The 18,716-nt window shown below is 41.1% G+C and overlaps 1 protein-coding gene across 4 annotated transcripts in view; it reads left to right on the top strand.

Moving 5' to 3' along the window:
* The first annotated feature begins 208 nt into the window (after positions 1–208).
* Positions 209–18,716, top strand: part of ttyh3a (tweety family member 3a) — a 312,980-nt gene continuing 294,472 nt past the window's right edge. For 2 of the 4 annotated variants that reach the window (XM_028813931.2, XM_051933634.1), the window contains exon 1: positions 210–1,542. In XM_028813931.2, coding sequence (XP_028669764.1) covers positions 1,417–1,542 — 126 coding nt within the window. In that variant the 5' untranslated portion in view covers positions 210–1,416. Of the gene's footprint in view, positions 1,543–18,716 lie in introns of all 4 variants that reach the window. The other 2 variants (XM_051933633.1, XM_028813930.2) reach the window with 2 other exon arrangements.

Here is an 18,716-nt window from a genome sequence, read left to right on the forward strand (position 1 = left end):
CATTGAAATGGAATGGATGGAAAAACCTCACCAGGGTAAGCGGAGCAAAACTTAAGTGAAGGCAAAGGAAAATAAATGTATGGATGCAACGAGCGTTACACACTGAACCATACCGTTTACCACATGCGACCACCAGGTGTCGCTGTGAACGCTTTTTTTTTTTCTTCCCTCTTCCGATTCTTCCAATCTCGCTCACTCTCTCTCTCTCTTTCTAGTTCTGTCTGTGGGAGCAAAAAGCGCCGCAGGAAAACCGATTGCAGCAAGGTGGGAGAGGGGAGGCTCGACGGCATTCGCTCCCTTCTCTTGTGTTTGCCTTTCCGGCTGGATTGCCTTCTCTGCTTCGCACTCCAGTGCAGAGGGGAGCGCAGGGCGGTGGGCAAGGGGGGCGCTTTGTCTGTGGATTGTCGTCACTCCAAAAATTAAATAAATAAATTAGTAGCGGCGCCTTCGGAGCTGCCGACACAAAAGATAGACTGGGGCGTCCATCGTGCAGAAAAAAAGGATCGAGAAGGCAGAAAAGGAAACCCGAATCAGAAAGGGTATACGTTCGTTTCCTTGGAGAATGTGGCGGCACTAATAGGAATGTTATCCCGGGAAGAGAATCAGATTTGAGGAGGAAGAGCGGACTGCCCTTTCATTTGTGATCGGAGGAAAACTGGATCGTCTTTTTTATCAGTGTATTTAATGTAAACGCAAAGAAATCTCAGCACAGGGAGCGATTCTCAGAATAAATTCGTGTATGCATTCATCCCAAAAGATAACTTTTTGTGCAGGATTTATCTATCGATAATGAAATTTGGAAGCCGATTTGACGTGGGCATGATCTGTCCAGGAATTCGACCACGGCAACACAAGCACGATGCTGGAACAGGAAACCAACACTGAGGATATAATATCAAAAACCACGGAGAGGAGGAGGAGGCGGAGGAGGGGGCGGGGAGGTTTTTTTCTTTATTTTTCTTTTGTTTTGATTTAAATTAAATTGAACTGAAATGAAACAGAATTCAGGGTTTCCTCACTGCCCAATTTTCAGAAGGGAAGCCCAGTGTGTGCATCCGTTTGACGCGAAGAGGGGGTCTTTTCGTTACATTGCAGACGACAAGGCTTTTTATTTCATTTGAATATTGCCAGAAAAAAATGAATTATGATTTGATTGAATTCATCATCAAACTGCAGGCGTGATTTGTTCTCGGCTTCTTCTCTCTGGGACCTAACCGGACATAACAGTTTCACATTTTCTGAACTGATAACAATTACAGTACTAACGATTTAAAGGAAAACCTTGTCATCGATTTGCTGTTTCGCTCTCTGGAATACGCGCATAGACGTGCGAGAAGCTTCCGAACTGATTATTCTATTCGTATTATTTTTAATATCATCATCACAAAGCGAGATAATTTTCTATTTGTGTCCACCATGGCAGCAGTTGTGAACTACTCACCACCCTGGTGGGCAAACTTGTTACACCGACTCCCACATTTCAATCTCCAATTTGAGGCCATCAGCAGTGAGTTTCGCCCCGATGATTCCGAATATCAAGAGGTAAGCTGTCCGCAAAAAAATCCACGCTGTTTTTTTTCTGTGTTTGTGTATGAAAAGAGTTTTTCACGTGGGAAAATTCCAAATCATTTGTGAATGTTGGAAATATTTAAAGTGATCGTGGCTCGACGAAAGGGTTCAGACCTTCCTCGTGGGGGTTCGGGGATGTACACAATACTAAGGATTAAAGTCATTTAGAGTGTCCTTTTAATTATGATGTAAACTTTTGTTGATCTGTCTAAATCACTGACCGCACTATTTAGTGCCAGACAAAGCTGCTATCTCCTGTGCATCTCCCTTCCCCCCTCCCCTCCGGTATTTACCTGTCAGGCCCGACTCCTGATTGGCCACAACTTTATTATTGTCTCAAGGTCCGCACCAGCGTGAGTGACGGGGAGCGGCGGCTCCTCCATGTTTAGTAGGGATACCTGCAGCGGGGCGTGTACTGCCACTTCACACTCGAGTGCCGCCACCTACTAGAGTTTGAAGAGAGTACTTTGGAGCTCGTACTGGAGAAGAGAAGGGGCTGACAGAACCGGCCTTTGTTTAAGAAGGCGTTGGATGTGTGCTGTGTGTTTCGTAAATAACAGTATATGAATAAGCGTCTGCATTTATATGTAGTGTGTGAGTGAGTAGATGTACAGCTTCTCTATATATTGTTATGCGGTGCATGGTATGCTTAATAGTATATTCACGTTACTGTGTCTGAATTTTGTGTATGTGTGTTGAAGAAAACACCACATAAGTAGTTTAGCTTTAAAGTAACAACTCCAATTCGAAATGCTAGTTAATTCTTATTAGGTCGATTTTAAAATTAAAGAGAATTGAAACGAACCTGAGTGCCGTTATGAAAAATGCTGCACATCCTCTCACTGACACACTAACACTGAGGAATTTCAGGTAACGAATTATTCAGCAGAAGCGGGTCAGGAAAGGGTACTGAGGCACCTTTATACCAACGGCAATACGCCTGCATAATCCCTCACTCTGAAAGGGACTTACAAGTCAGCAGTTTTCTTTCTCTTTAATTATTTTTCTATTTTGTCTTTTTGGCATGTGTTCAAACCAAAGCGTGTGTAAATCTGTTGTGGCCTGCAGGGTGCACACCAGCTCCCCAAACCCGACACGTGCAGACACAAACACAAGCCCTGCAGCACACAAGTCTTTTATTTAGCCGTGGGAAACTCTTCCCTAAGCGTTTCCCACTTGCAATACAATACAATACAATTTATTTTTGTATAGCCCAAAATCACACAAGAAGTGCTGCAATGGGCTTTAACAGGCCCTGCCTCTTGACAGCCCCCCAGCCTTGACTCTCTAAGAAGACAAGAAAAAACACCCAAAAAAACCTAGTAGGGAAGAATGGAAGAAACCTTGGGAAAGGCAGTTCAAAGAGAGACCCCTTTCCAGGTAGGTTGGGCATGCAGTGGGTGTCAAAAGAAGGGGGTCAATACAATAAAATACAATACACAGAACAGAACAAATCCTCAATACAGTATAAACATTTTAGAAGTACGGAGCAGAATTTATCAGTAGATGATATCACATAAGAAGATTTGGATATATTTAGGGTCCTGGAGACCTCATCCATCAAACTGCCTCCCCCATTTGGCCATTCCATGGTAGAAACAGCGCTGGGCCAGCCAGTCCAATGAAAGGACCCCTCGTTCCCACGATTCCTGCGATCCTCCATCAGGGATGACTTTACCTTAGGCAGGCAAAACAACTTGACAGGTGGGCCGTGGCACCAAGTGCCACATTTGAGTACCGAGAAGAAAAACAGAATAGGTGAGGGTTAGTATCCAATTCTAACTATCATGTTACTTATGTTTTAGTGCTAATGACTAACAACAGAGATGCAGTCTGTACCGTTAATCAGCAGCTCTAGTCAGGATATGCTAAACTGAAGTAGTGAGTCTTCAGCTGGGATTTAAAAGCTGAGACCGAAGGGGCATCTCTTATAGTAGCAGGCAGACCATTCCACAGTTTAGGGGCCCTGTAACTAAAAGCTCGACCTCCCACTGTTATTTTATTAATCCTTGGAATCATAAGCAGACCGGCATCTTGAGATCTTAATGCGTGCTCTGGTTTGTAAGTCATGATAAGTTCTGACAAGTAAGCTGGACCTTGGCCATTTAATGCTTTATAATATACACTTGCACACAGTACAGTACAAACAAAGCAGTACACAGTGTGTCTTCGCCTTCTTTCTGTCTGTGTCCATGTCTCTCTCCCTCTGCCTCCACTCCTCCTCCAGCGTGCATTGTCACCTTCCTCCCGATTCTGGCTCCTGGAACAGTGGCAGCTGGCTCCTTTTATCCAGCACCAATGAAGTAGGGCTCCACAGTCCCTGCAGCACCCCTGGTGGCACCCATGGAATAGGACTGTTTCAAGGCACCGCTGCAACCCAGGCGGGCTGCCATGTCTCATTTTGGGGGAGATCATTGCCCTGTGCATGTTCTCTACCTTGGTCCTTCCACTCTGATGCTGGGTGAAAGCCCCGGCCATTCACCACACTATCTATTTATTTAAAGAGTGTCCTTAAAAAACCACATTTTCCCCAGGAGAAAAACAAAGTTCTCTCCATCTATCCAAGTAGATATTTGTCTTAGTCATTTAAAGAAGGTCTGGCCATCAGCATTTTGATATGTGAGTATTCAAAGCAACATGAAACAACTAACAGAGTTCCAACAAGGTCAAATAGTGCCAGCCTTGCAGGTGCTGTGCTCTAAAAATTGTAAAATGGCCATCAGCCGTAACACCTGCATTTCAAAACAAGTAGTCCATCTGAAGCTATGCATGTTTGGGCCAGTTCTTGGATAAGAGATTCTCTAGGAAAAGCTTGGGTTGGTACTGGAAGAGGTGTTGGTGATGCTATCAGGTAGCACTTACCCAGTGGACTGTGTGGGGGTCCTAGTGCCTCGGTGCGGTGGCAGGGACCCTATGCTGAAAAAATGGTTCAAGCATTAAACAGAGGCCCTGACTCTCTGTGGGAATTAAAGTTCTTTCAGTCTCTTTCGAAAATAATAGGGTGTACCTTGATGTCCTAGCTAAATTGACCATCATGGTCTTGTCCATTCTGGCTCTCTAACCATCCTCTGTCTCTAATTGGCTATCTCTCTCTCTCTCACTTCTGCACCACCTTATAGCTAATGTGTAGTGAGTGTAGTGGCGCAAAATGGCTGCCATTACAACATACAGTGTATCAAATACCAGAAATACTAAAACATCCAGGTGAATGCCTCATGTTGTCTACATAAAGTAATTAGAAAAGTGCTATGTAAATGTTAATTAATTATTATTATTTATTATTAAAATCATTTTAAGTGTTTAGGGATCCCATAAATAATGATGGTATGAATAAACTACATTGGCAAAGAAAGCCTATGGTCACAAATTGAAGCTTAAGAATAAATGGATACTTCACTGGTTAAATGTCACAAGGGTACACCCTTAAAATTCTCTCAGAATTGAGTCTGCACATCTGTGACAAAGTCTCAAGAAAAACTGCACATCATAAGATTCATAAAGCTGAAATTTATGACAGGGCTGCCATTTTGATGCTTGTGTCCCCCTACCTAGTTCATAAAAATGTATATAATAGCATATGAAATTTGACAAAGGAGAGCAGACCATTCAGTCCATGAAGCTTGTTTATTTAGATAATAGCCAAGCTGTCCTAATATATCATCCAGATACTTCTTAGAGATTGTCGTGATTTTGTCTTCAACTATATGCCTTGGTAGTTTGTTCCAGATTCCCTCAAGCCATGTCATAAAGATTTGTTTCCTGACGTAAGTCCTCAATGCACTTCCCCTTAATATCCACTGGTGTTTTTGAGGATGTGAATCACCCTTAAACTGAAAGTATTAATTTGGATCTACTTTATCAATGCCTTCACAATTTTGTTGACCTGGATTAGGTCCCCACACAGTCTCTTATAATTGAGACCAAACAGGTTTAGTTCTCTGAGTCTCTAAGTCCTGGGATTCAACAGGGTGCTCCTCCCTGCACAGCTACAAGTGCTGCTATGTCTTTCTTGTAGAGTGGTGACCAGAATTGCACATGATGCTCTCTAGTGCATCAGTGCTTAAATTATATATTTCACTTGATGCATTTTCAATGGCCTTTATGGTATAACCTTATGTTTATTTTTCCTTTAATTGCTTCTGCACAAACTTAGATGATGAAAGTGCTGTGTCAACATAAACCCCTAAATCCTTTTCAGAGGTTACTTGCTTTAGGACAGTGTCTTCCATCTTGTATTTATAAATTGACACTCCTTTTGCCCACGTGTAACAGTTTGTACTTTTCTACTTTAAACTTCATTTTCCAAGTGTATACCAATGACATAGTCCCTTTCCAATCATTATAGACCCTACTCCATTTTTAATGTTATAGACAGTCCTCCCATGTGAGAATTAAGTCTTGTGATTGATCTGCATGGCAATATACTGGCCAGTGAAAATGATGTCATTTTACAGCAGCAGGTGCATCCTATCTTGAACATGCTATTCCCTCATGATGTTCTCCTATTCCAAGATGTCACCATACACACGAGTAAACTAATTCAAAAGTGAATTAATGAACACCAGGATGAACTCCGACTCCTTTCATGGCCTCCCCCAGTCGCCACAAGTATCACTGAACCTTTATTTTATGTTCTAGATGGCAGGTTGTAGAGTAGATTTCCATCTTCTTTATCCCTTGGGTAGCTGGATGCTGCTTTTCTTGATGAATGATACACACAGAGTGTAGGACTTGTATGACAGCAGTCTACTTTAGCTGTTCTGGTGGCCCTACATCTTATTAGGTTTTTGATATTAATGTATGGTTAGGAGTTTCTGTTATTTTATCCATCCATGCATATCAGAAAATATGTGCACACACTTTGTTTCTTATATAAAATTGTATATTTTTGTAGATACTAATGTAAATGCTTGTGTAATGTGTATGCATTAATGTACATTTGTGTATATGAAAATATGGCTACATGCTCTGTGTTTCTTATCTAAAATATCTGTGTATATTTCTTGTAAATACTGTAACTGCATATTATAGTTATGTGTGTATATACAGTACATGCTGTGTCTCTGTGTGTACATTGGTATGGATGCTCTCATTTTCTTTTAGAATAATTTTCTGTGTATCCATATAAATAATAAATGTTTATATTATGTATCTCAAGATAAATGGAAGTGCTGTGTGTGGTTGAAAAAGGAATAATAATAAGTATAAATATACCCTGGCAACTAAAAAAAGAAATACAGTCAGTATAGTCATCGCTTATTTTGTTCTGAAAAATGTGAAAATTTGTCATGCTATTTATGAGTTGATGGTTGATTTGTTAAATTAGTGAATACTGGTGATTGTTAGTTGCATCCTGATATGTAAAACCATGCAATTGAAAGAGGGCGCACTTAGTTTTTCATTTGACTGCATATTATAAAAAGGTCTGCATAATTAAATATAAGATGAATGGGTCTTTCTTCCAGGTCTCGATTTTTCTCCCATATCTCAAAAATGTGAAGGTTGGTTTAGTTGGAGACTCTTAGTGGGCCTTGTGCTTGTGTGTGTCAGCATGCCCAGAGGTGGAACGGTATCCTGTCTAAGGTTGGTTCCTGTCTTGTCATGTGCGACTCAGGTGGCTCTGCCATGCCTAATATGAACTGTTGTGTATTGCACATCAGGGTTGTCAGGTCCTTATAAAGCTAATAGCCCAAGGACAGCTTAACAATAGCAAATATGCACATAAAATAGCCCAATACCTGCAGTGTCAAAGTGAGAGGGTTAGGTACATACTGTCAATGCTGAGGTGTGGGGGTATTTTAGAATGGTAGAATTAATATATGCCAGTGTGGGGAACAGCCCGGACACAGACAGGTAGACATGTTGTTATCACCACACACGAGTTTATTATACATTATTTACAATGGTCAAGTGCACAATCCTAGTGCCTCAGCACCAATCACCCCTTTAAGTCCTGGCCACAACACAATGCCTTTCACAGTCTCTGGTCCGCCTCCACTCCTCTCCACCAAGCTTCATCCTCTTCCACCCGACTCTTGCCCCTGACTGGAGGGAGGCGGCCCCTTTTATTCACCCCGGAAGGGCTCCATCTGCATCCTGAGGGCTCGTAGCCACACCCCTGTGTGGCGGAAGCTCCAGCGGTGAAACCGGAAGCCCTCCGGGTGTCCCCAATACTCTTCCCCCCAGCACTTCCCGGTATGGCGGAAGTACTGAGGTCCAACACTCCCAAGGCATTGAGGGCGCCCCCTGGCGGTGACCACGGGCCCCTACAGGGATGAGCTTCCAAGCTCTGTACCCGTGGTCCCCACAGCAACCAGGGAGGACGCCCCCTCATGTTCCGGAGGATCCACAAGCCCTCCTACGGTCCTCCTGGGCGTCCCGGCCGGGCATGAACGCCCGCCGGGCACCACACCAGATATATGTTCCCCTCAGATATTTTACAATGGTAAAAAATGTATACACAAGCAAATAGTAGGGAATGCACTGCCTGATGGATGAAAAACATGCTAAAAATGCACTGGATGGGGTTTGAAAAATAGCCCAAAATACCATGTTGCTTTAAAAAAATGTAGCCCAAAAAACGCAACCTGTGAAAGCTGACTTTTTTTTCCCGGTAGAGGACAATCAAAAATAGCCTAATTGGGTAAATAAAACTATGGACCAGGCAACACTGCTGCCTAATGGGAAACACTTCTCCATGGGTTTGAATGCCACTGTTTATGTGGCCTTTTCTCTCAGTACTGTGGTTTTCATCCCGCATTCCAAAGTCTTGCTGTGTGTGGTGTGGTTCCTCTTGTAACTTTTATCCCAGGCTCCATCTTTTTAGATTTTGTTATACTTTTTTGATTTAAAGGAGAAAATTTGGTATTTTTAATGTGAAAGTTATTTTTTTCACAGTCACTGTACGCATTAATTTGCCATAGGAAATAGTGTTCTTAAGTGAGCTATTTTTGTATAAACTGAAAAAAATACCATGCATGTTTTTGTTACTTAAAATGAAAACTATGGGGAAAGTTGTTCAAAACGTGAAAACAAAGGTGCTAAAACTTATCTCGAGAATGTTCCTGAACATTATACTGTATACTAAAACAGTGTGTCTATGTTGATTTTAGGGAAAAATTATGTATAAAGTTTTTGTGAGATTCAGTTGTTTTTTTTTTAGAGAAGATCAGCTGTTCCTGTCTTTCTCCATTGCAATCTTTCACTCCAAATGGTGTGCTTTCTTGTTTTTTGTTCTGTGAATGCTGCTTAGGGTAAGGTTTTTCCTCAGGATTTAGCAAAATAAGCTGAAGTTTTATAACAGGGATATACCTGACTATAAACAATAAGAAAGGCAATGTGGCAGTGTTTCAGATGCATGTAGCTTTGTGCTACTTTACTTCTTTATTTACATCAAATCTCCACCTGCAATGGTTGTGCTGTGAAGAGAGAAATGAACCAAAATTTATCCATACCTCAGGAAAAATAATGTGAAGATGACAAATTAGGATAAGCCATAAAACATGTTGGAATTGAAAAATACCAGACTTCTCCTTTAAGATCAGTTATCCATTTTAAGAGATTGAGTTTCTTCTGAGGAGGCTGTGAGGCGATTCTGAAAACTGTCGACACAAATGTCTCAGTTGCATTTCTCTAGATGTTGTGTCATATGGCTTAGGCGACAACTGAATTGCACATTTCTTACATGGCTTTTGGGAATTCAAACTGCTGCATTAATCATTTGTAGAAGATTCAGGGTCCAGCCTGGCAGCCTCCTGTTATGCAACTGACCACAATGTGTACTGGAGCAAGTGTGTGTCGCCTTGAACAATAGTAAAGCAGGCCTGTGTTCACTGCTTGAATTAACTCTACAAAGAAATAAAAAAAAAAAATCATTGCGAAACAGAAGGTCTATAATGTGTGTTGAATAAGAGATATAATAGTAAATTGTGTGGGTCTATGCCTCCTGTCTGCCTGTGCCCAGTGCTGTCAGAGTATACTGTGGCATCCTTAAACCAGGATTGGGCAGGTTAGAAAAGGGATGGGTGATTGATTTGTCAATACTGTACAGTACATTCTGCTAACATAGGCCTGTCAAGTTTAATGATTTAAACTACTTTTTAATTCTCTGTTAAGGCTGATTGGCAAGTGACATACTGTAAAGATCAACTGGCAAGCATTATTAACATCACTTCACTGCAAAGTGATCCGTGAGGTGGAAAACCTATGTGTTTATGTTTGTGCATATAGTTTTTAAATGGGGTTTAAGTTATTCTTTTCCTATTCTAGTAAGAAATTCATTGATATTTAGTTAAGTGCTTTTTCTAATCAGTTGTGATGTTTACGGTCCTGTGCACCCTACCCTTTTTTGGTTAAAAACACAGATGTTTGTCTTTTGTCCACACTACCCTAGTGTTTTCTGCCTTGAAAAATGGAGACTTTTAAAACACTTTCCAGAGCCACATACTTCTGAAAACACAGATTCTGCTTTGTAATGTGGATGGGAATAACTGCACATTTTTTGAATTCATAGACTCTAATTGTCCTTGGATTACTTTGTGTCTATTTTATGGCCCTTTCTCTGATTGCATCCTGCTCATTACAATGTCACATTCCTTGATTGGTCACCCTTCATGGAAGAAAACCATATTCCATCGTAGAGGACGTGGAAGAGTTGCTTTGTGTGGCCCTTGTTGTGTTGGTCACTTGCACTTGCACTATTTAAATTGCACTTTGTACAGTTTGAATGCTTCATACAGTACATGTGCAAAAAGCAAATCATTTACGGGACACAACAGTTTTGTGATAAAATCCATGGCTTGGTGGCGTTGCTGTCCCTTCAAGGATTTTTCTGCCAATGCTTACATGTCCAGTGTGCATACAAACATAGACCTCATGCATTTTTGGTCATTTTAGAGTAGACCAAGATAATTTTGTATACTATGTGTAGTACTAGGGTGTTGTACCGTATTAGCCATTATGAATGTAGAGAAAAGCCAAGCAAAATGACACCTTTTATTGGCTAACTAAAAAGATTATGATATGCAAGCTTTCGAGGCAACTCGGGCCCCTTCTTCAGGCGTACATCCTGGGTATGACATTAACCTGCATCCAGCCCTGCATGTAGGCCCTCCAAACTACAGGGAAAAACCTGGGGGGTTGGTGGCAGAATTGGCACTCCAGCCACCATAGAAAACCACACACTGTTCCATTCCATCTGAACTAGTGTGGTGCTGAGGTGTCACCCCTGCATGGCTGCACTCGAGTCCTAATCTGAGATCTTGAGGTGGTTTGTCATGTGGTGGGTGCAGCAATGCGCTAAATCAGCACGTGCTCCTAACCCTAACTGGATGATAAATTAGACTGGACTGCCAATACTGATGCGCTGTGCAAGAAAGGACAGAGCCGACTATACTTCCTTAGAAGCCTGGCGTCCTTCAACATCTGCAATAAGATGCTGCAGATGTTCTATCAGACGGTTGTGGCGAGCGCCCTCTTCTACGCAGTGGTGTGGTGTGCTGGGGAGGCAGCATTAAGAGGAAAGACGCCTCACGCCTGGACAAACTGGTGAGGAAGGCAGGATCTATTGTTGGCATGGAGCTGGACAGTTTGACATCTGTGGCAGAGCGAAGGGCGCTGAGCAGGCTCCTATCAATTATGGAGAATCCACTGCATCCACTAAACAGTATCATCTCCAGACAGAAGAGCAGCTTCAGCGACAGACTGCTGTCACTGTCCTGCTCCACTGACAGATTGAGGAGATCGTTCCTCCCCCAAACTATGCGACTCTTCAATTCCACCCGGGGAGGTAAACGTTAACATTTAACATTATACAAAGTTATTGTCTGTTTTTTCACCTGCATTATTATCATTCTTTAATTTAATATTATTTATTGTATCAGTATGCTGCTGCTGGAAAATGTGAATTTCCCATTGGGATTAATAAAGTATCTATCTATCTATCTATCTATCTATCTATCTATCTATCTATCTATCTATCTATCTATCTATCTATCTATCTATCTATCTATCTATCTATCTATCTATCTATCTATCTATCTCTCTCTCTCTCTCTCTCTCTCTCTCTCTCTCTCTCTCTCTCTCTCTCTCTCTCTAACCCTCAATGTTAGCGGTTCTCAAACTGGGTCTCCTAGGGGACTGCGAAGCGGTTTTGGTGGGACCGTGAGAAATGATCGCATATTTATACTTTTTATATTTTTATAATTATTAACCTTTATCATCCGGGGGGAAGTAAGTGACTAAGCTCCGTTGTTAACTAAACCACCTAGACCCGACCACTAATCCGCTGTTCCGTTATTCGCCGCCACTGCTTTGTTTTTCCACCATTATGGCACAAAACAGACCTTATTAGTTTTATCATAATAAAAAATTATTGATTCTTTCGTAGAATCAAAACACTTGTGAACAGTTTTGGTATATTTTAGAAGCAAATAAGAGCGCTAAAGGTGGATACAGATAATCAACAAACAATATATTTTACATTTTTTGTGTTTTTAAGTGGTGAAATTGCCCGCTCAACACAAATGGCTAAGGCAAAGCAGATGCTTCTATCCCATTAAAATTTTAACTTAAATTTAATAACTAAGATGTACGTAATATTTTCTGAATAAATAATTGTTTGTCAAAAAATGTTTTATTCACAGCAGCCTGTACCTATACAGTGCCGTGCAGTGGGTATGTGGCACCCTTGTGCAAAGTATTTGGCGCCCCCAATTTTCTTGAAATAATATTGATTTTTTAATATTTAATAAAAGGGTCCGCGTGCCATCGAACAGTTTTTAAAGGGACCGCCACACAAGAAATTCTAAAGAAGTTTGAGAACCGCAGCTCTATGTGAAAAAACTAGTATACTGTAGATGGAGATCATTTTCATTTAAAAATGGTGTTTTTAAATGAAAATGTAGTAGTGTGGACATAGCCTATATGTTGATTATAAACCTATCATTCTGTAATCCGGTTCAGTACTCATGGAGTCAGCAGGGATTCAGCATGTATTGGTTTTTTTTTGATTAATATGGGTGCACAAGGTAATTTTTGTCATAAGGAAAAAAGTTAAAGCTTTTTTCTGTACTGAAAAGAAAAGAAGGTAAGAGGCACAACATTTTGGCTATATTGCCTTCATCAGCTGATAAACATTATATCTTTTTTCCTTTTCAGTGTGGAATTCACTTTTTCTTCCTATGCCCTGATCCCATCCCTAACTGACAACATTTTGTCATTGCTTGGCACCTCTTTTACCTTTATTGTGTTTCATCCATGCTGTTTCCTCATCTCTGTTACAGAGTTCTCTACGCCACTGACAAGGCCTGCGTTTCCATTGAGAGCCCATTAAGCTAACATTACCCTGACAGTGTGTGATTTGTCAAAACTGAAAAACAGAATGTCTTGGTTTTGAAATTCTGTGTTAAATGATATTGAATTTGTAGTGCTGACTCAAACTAATTGGGAATGAAATGTCAAGAGGTGATCCTTGCTTTTCTTTTACCCAAGTTGCATGGAGAATTGAGTATGCCTAGCTCTCTGCCAGGACCAGCAGTGCGTATCTGGTTAGATCTTGATGGTGCAGAGAAATCTTGGTCTGCCAGAAGACACCTTGGCTTGTAACGGGGGTTCCTTGACATAATGACTGCCCCCTTTGGTGTACTCTGTAAGCTGTGAGTTGGGAAGTAGAGGACAATTACAGGAGTAATATCCCCAGAAAGTGGTGACTAGAGTTAAGAAGTGGAAAGGCGTGGGAAGTTTGAGAAGAGAGTAGTCAACCTGTACAGGTCAACAAAGTGTTTTATTATTTACTCCACGTTCCTTTGTCGTTCTCCCCTGTTCCCTTACCAATTTTTGTTTGGTTAATATCAGGCCTTCAGCTTAGTCAAACAGTGGTGCCAGTGAGGCCATGTTGGACTGAAAGGGCAGACACAGGTCACTTCAGTTTACACAACCTTGCTGATGGGACAGGCCATGTGACCCTGCAGTGGGAAAATATTTTCACAAAACAGAAACATAGATGTGTGATGGTATAATTCATGAAGCCATTCTTGAGGGTTTAAAAACTATTTTAGCACTTTTGTATTTAAAGGGAAATGCCAGTAGGAGAATGCAGCATGGCCACAGTCTTTCTTTATTGGCCCATTATTATTTTTTTTCAGCCCATTCCAACCAATTCAGTGTCATAGGGGCCAGAGCCTATCCCAAAAGCACTGTGTGCGCTGCAGGATTAAGTAATAGAAAGAGATGCAGTTTATCCTCAGTATAGGGCTAGTTTAGAGTTTCCAAGTAAACTGAGAAAAACTCTTTTGGGATTTGGGTTCAAAATCCACAATGTTATGGAAAGAACATGCAAGCTCCACACTGACAGTTATTGCACTGGGATTTGAACCAGGGACTCTGGAGCTGTGAGGCAGCAGCACTGACCACTGTGCATCCTGACGGATATTACATTGAACACATTGACATTTCTTTATTGATAAAAGTTCATAAAAGCTCTGACTAAACATAATTTATATTGGGCCATCCCTGCATGCTGAAGGGTAGAACACTGGCTCAGAAGCCTAACTGTATTCTTTTGTGTCACTTTCTAAACCTCCAGAGCCATTCTTCTGTTTTGGTTTCTCCTCCTGGCAAAAGAAGTCTTTCTGTGTGCTTCTGAATCTTATAGCCCAAAAAGTGTGACTCCTGCTCCTTAATCTCAACAACATCATCATGATGTTCCCTTACAGTCTGAAAAGCGTGATTCCTTCTTCTTCATCGTACTTGTGACTGTGATTCTCACATACACCTTTTAGTGAAGTCTCTTTAACAGCTAAAAAAAGGACGCGCCAAACATAAAAATCAAGTTTGTAAATTGACCAGCCTAAAGTATCTACAGAGGATAACGTTTCTACACACTCCTCTTTTGTCTGGATTTTAAAATTCCTGCTTTATGCATTATTTATTACATATATTTATGTATTATTTATTTTACATACCACAGTAGAATGGAAAAAATAAATATAAGGGCTGAGACTGCAGCTGAACTCCTCGTACCTGGGAAGCTTTCTAAGGGTTGGTTTATACTTCACGCTCAAAACGCATACACGCACACATCATGGCTGCCAAATGTTCCTAGCATTCATCTGACACGTACTCTGAGCACATCATTAGAAATTAATGTGACGTGTGCACAAGTTGCAGTACCAGCAAAAAATTGGGGAGGGGGGGTGGCACAGTATGTTCAAGTTGGAACGTGACGTCGGAGTCTCTGTTTACTATCAACGTGTGACAGCAAGCCGCTTTGCAGAACCTACAGGATAAATGTGTGTGCTTCGATGTTTGATGTGGTGAAGCAAATCAGCAAACTTAAATGCTGACATACAAATGTGACATATTATATGTGGCATGGCATATTCCCCATCATAATGACGTGGTACATTTTAAAGGTCTCCTATACCATCTTCTGTGCCAATTTCTTTTCTTTTTTTTTTTTTTTGCATCTTTGCAACAATGTCAGAATGTATTTGAGCCACAGAGAACAAAAAACAGGGACACAGTGAATAACAAAAATGTCTGTTTCGTGATTAAAGTGGAAAATTCAACTTTAATCTCGTAGTTTATTTTGTCATTAAAGTAGAACATCATAAACATCATCTTAAAACCGATCCACTTGTTAATCACTATGTGCTTTTGGGGCTTCCTCCTGTGCTGACAACAGTGGCAAGCAGAGATTGCCACACGGAACACTTTAAATTTATGATATTCCAGCTCTCTGCACATTTAGAATCCTCACATTTATACTTGATGTCATTTTCATGATTAAATGTATTAAAGCATATATTTTACATTTTCATTTAAATAATTAATACTGTTAATAGGGCGGCACAGTGGCGCAGTGGTAGCACTGCTGCCTCACAGTAAGGTGACCCGGGTTCGCTTCCCGTGTCCTCCCTGCGTGGAGTTTGCATGTTCTCTCCGTGTCTGTGTGGGTTTCCTCCCACAGTCCGATTTGTCTAATTTGGCCCTAGTGTGTGCTTGGTGTGTGGGTGTGTGTGTGTCCTGCGCTGGGTTGGCGCCCTGCCCAGGATTTGTTCCTGCCTTGTGCCCTGTATTGGCTGGGATTGGCACCAGCAGACCCCCGTGACCCTGTGTTTGGATTCAGCGGGTTCAAAAATGGATGGATGGATGGATACTGTTAATAATTACACATGTGGGAGTGGCATGGTGGCGGCATAGTAGCCCTGTGTCATGTTGTGAATTTCCCCTTGGGATTAATAAAGTATCTATCTATCTATCTATCTATCTATCTATCTATCTATCTATCTGTCTGTCTGTCTGTCTGTCTGTCTGTCTGTCTGTCTGTCTGTCTGTCTGTCTGTCTGTCTGTCTGTCTGTCTGTCTGTCTGTCTGTCTGTCTATCTATCTATCTATCTATCTATCTATCTATCTATCTATCTATCTATCTATCTATCTATCTATCTATCTATCTATCTATCTATCTATCTATCTATCGTTCCTGGTGTTCTCTGCCTGGACTGTGCATGTTTTCGTGGTGGGTTTCCACAGTGTGCTTAGATTTCCTTCCAAGGACATGCAGGTTTGGCGATTTGGTGATGCTAAAATGATGCTAGTGTATGTGTTTGCTTGTATTCACCTTGCGATGAGCTGATGCCCCGTCCAGGCATTGTTTCTACCTTGCGCTCAATGTTAGCTGCAATAGCCCATCCCTGGGTTGATGGATGTAATCATTAAACATCCATCCTTTTCAATGATATTGTTGCAACATGTCCTGGAAATTTAATGGATGTTTCCTGCAATTCACAACACGGTGAAGCCGAACGTTGTATTCTCACTGTGATGAAATCTCTGCCACCTGGTGGAATCTTCAGATTTTACGTAAAGTATGCGCACAAGTATAAATAGTACATCGCTTGTGTAGAAGTGGCATCCACTGGCGCATGTGTCATGTCATTTGAAGTATAAACCCGGCCTTATAGCACTATGTTTGTCAGGTGGCACGTTATTGGCTCTCTAAAAAGGGGGCGAGCTCATAATACTTCGGAAATGTGAAACTATGTTTGTTTTCTCGTTGTGTAAACTGGCATACTGAGGTGATTAGATCAGCAACAACAGTCAAGTTTCACATCCCCTCTAACTAGACGTTGTGTAGTCCGACCTTGGCTTAACTTTTATGCTTTTAGGAATGTGGAAATAAAACCAGATTAACACCCGATGCATATGTAAAGAATGTGCAAAATCTACATAGACAGAGTCTGGACACAGGATTTAAACCCAAGATGCTGAATCCGTAAAGTAGTACCAATAATTATTTATAGTACCATGCTGCCTTTGGAAAGGTACTATTTAAAATAAATTGCAAGCCATTAGAGTGGGCTGTAAAGACTTAGATTTCCAATTCAGTCCCAACTACTGTGTGACCGTGAGCGGGTAACTTCATGGCCATTCATCCTTTCATTAATTTGCTGTACTTATTTATTTCAAGAAGAATTGCAAAGTGACTGACATTTTTTTGACAGCATGAAGCACATTTCACAAATTAACCATGAACTGGTGGTCTGCCCCAGTAGAGTTGACCATACTGGTGTGATGAAAAAAAGCCACCAGACATCACAGCTGGATTGTCTATAAATCTGTCTTTATTTGACTGAACGGATTTGGTTTAGGCTGACCAGCTACTGACCAGAATACTGATTAGGAGCACAATGGTCGTCACTCTTATCAGCTGGCCTTTCATCTTGAGTCAGAGAGGCTTATCTTTGTTCTGATGACTGTAAATAACAACTGTGCCAAGTTGTCCATTGTTCTTCAACTTTTAGGATTAGTCATACATCATTCATCATTTCTTGACAGTAATGTTTTCATGACATGAAGGAACAAATCACACTCCTTGTTTCTGATAGAAATGCTGAACTTGGAATGTGATCACCTGTTCAGTATGGCCTAGTGACAATAAAATGCTGAATTGCAAACCCCAAGGTTGCTGGTTCAACCCCACCTCTGACTCAGTGGATGACTCTGAAGGTCAACTTATTTACCTGTGACACAATATTGTAGAGAACTCTGGGAAGGGGCTGTATAAAGTAAAGGCTGGTTATATACATTGGATCAATGGTCATTCAGGCAGGGGTATGCTTCTGTGTAGCCCTAAGTAAAATCAGGATTTGGGATTTTATATGTGTGTGTTGTGGTGGACTAGTTCCTGACTTGTGTCATTTGCTGCTGTGATGGGATTTTAGAGACCCCTAGGATCCAGAATTAGATTAAGTGAGTTGGAGATCATTATAATATGCTTTGATGTTGTAGCTGTATGGACATGTACAGTATGTGGCTGGCATGTGGAGTGTGTGGGGGTGGTGCTGGAGTCTATCCCAGCTAGCATTGAGTACAAGGCAGGAACAAACCCTGTATAGGGTGCCAGTGTATCGTAGGACAGACACACACGCTCACACCAAACATGCACTAGGGCCAGTTTAGTGTCGCCAGTTCACATAATCTTGTATTTGCACATTGGGAGGAAAGTAACACAAACATGCAAACTCCATGCTTGCTTGTTTATTTTCCAATTTGTGAACCTGAGCTGGCCAATTCACCTGTTAGAATCCCATCAATAGAAACATGGAACTAAATGTATTGGAAATAAAAAGTACTTTATTGGTTAATCCATTGTACTGTTAACCCCAAGGTTATTGATTCAATCTACGCCATTAAGTCACTATGTGATCCTGAGTGAACCTGTAAATATGGCCACGTAAAGAGCCTTAGGATGAGACTCACTGCAACCAGTGTGCTCCCTCATAATTACCCCATAACAGTGTTCGACACAATGCAGCTGATTTATTCCCAACCAATTGCTCTCTATATGACCCAGCGTAAGTAACCTAACCAGCCATCAGTAAAGAATGGTGCTGTATAAAAATAAATCTTAGTTATCTACAACAACAACAGCATTTACTTATATAGCACACTTTCATACATGATAGTAGCTCAGTGTGCTTTACAATCATAATGGCTAAGCAGAGTTACAAAAGAAAAGTATAACCTTAACAAGCTATATGTAACTTGTTTAATAAAACAGTACAGAATCAAAATGTTCAGCTTCATAACAAAAACTGTAGTTAGATAGCCGGGGAAGAGAGAAAAACAAAAGCTCCGGTTAGTAG

Source organism: Erpetoichthys calabaricus, chromosome 11 (genome assembly GCF_900747795.2).
Source record: "Erpetoichthys calabaricus chromosome 11, fErpCal1.3, whole genome shotgun sequence".
Classification (NCBI taxonomy): domain Eukaryota; kingdom Metazoa; phylum Chordata; class Cladistia; order Polypteriformes; family Polypteridae; genus Erpetoichthys; species Erpetoichthys calabaricus.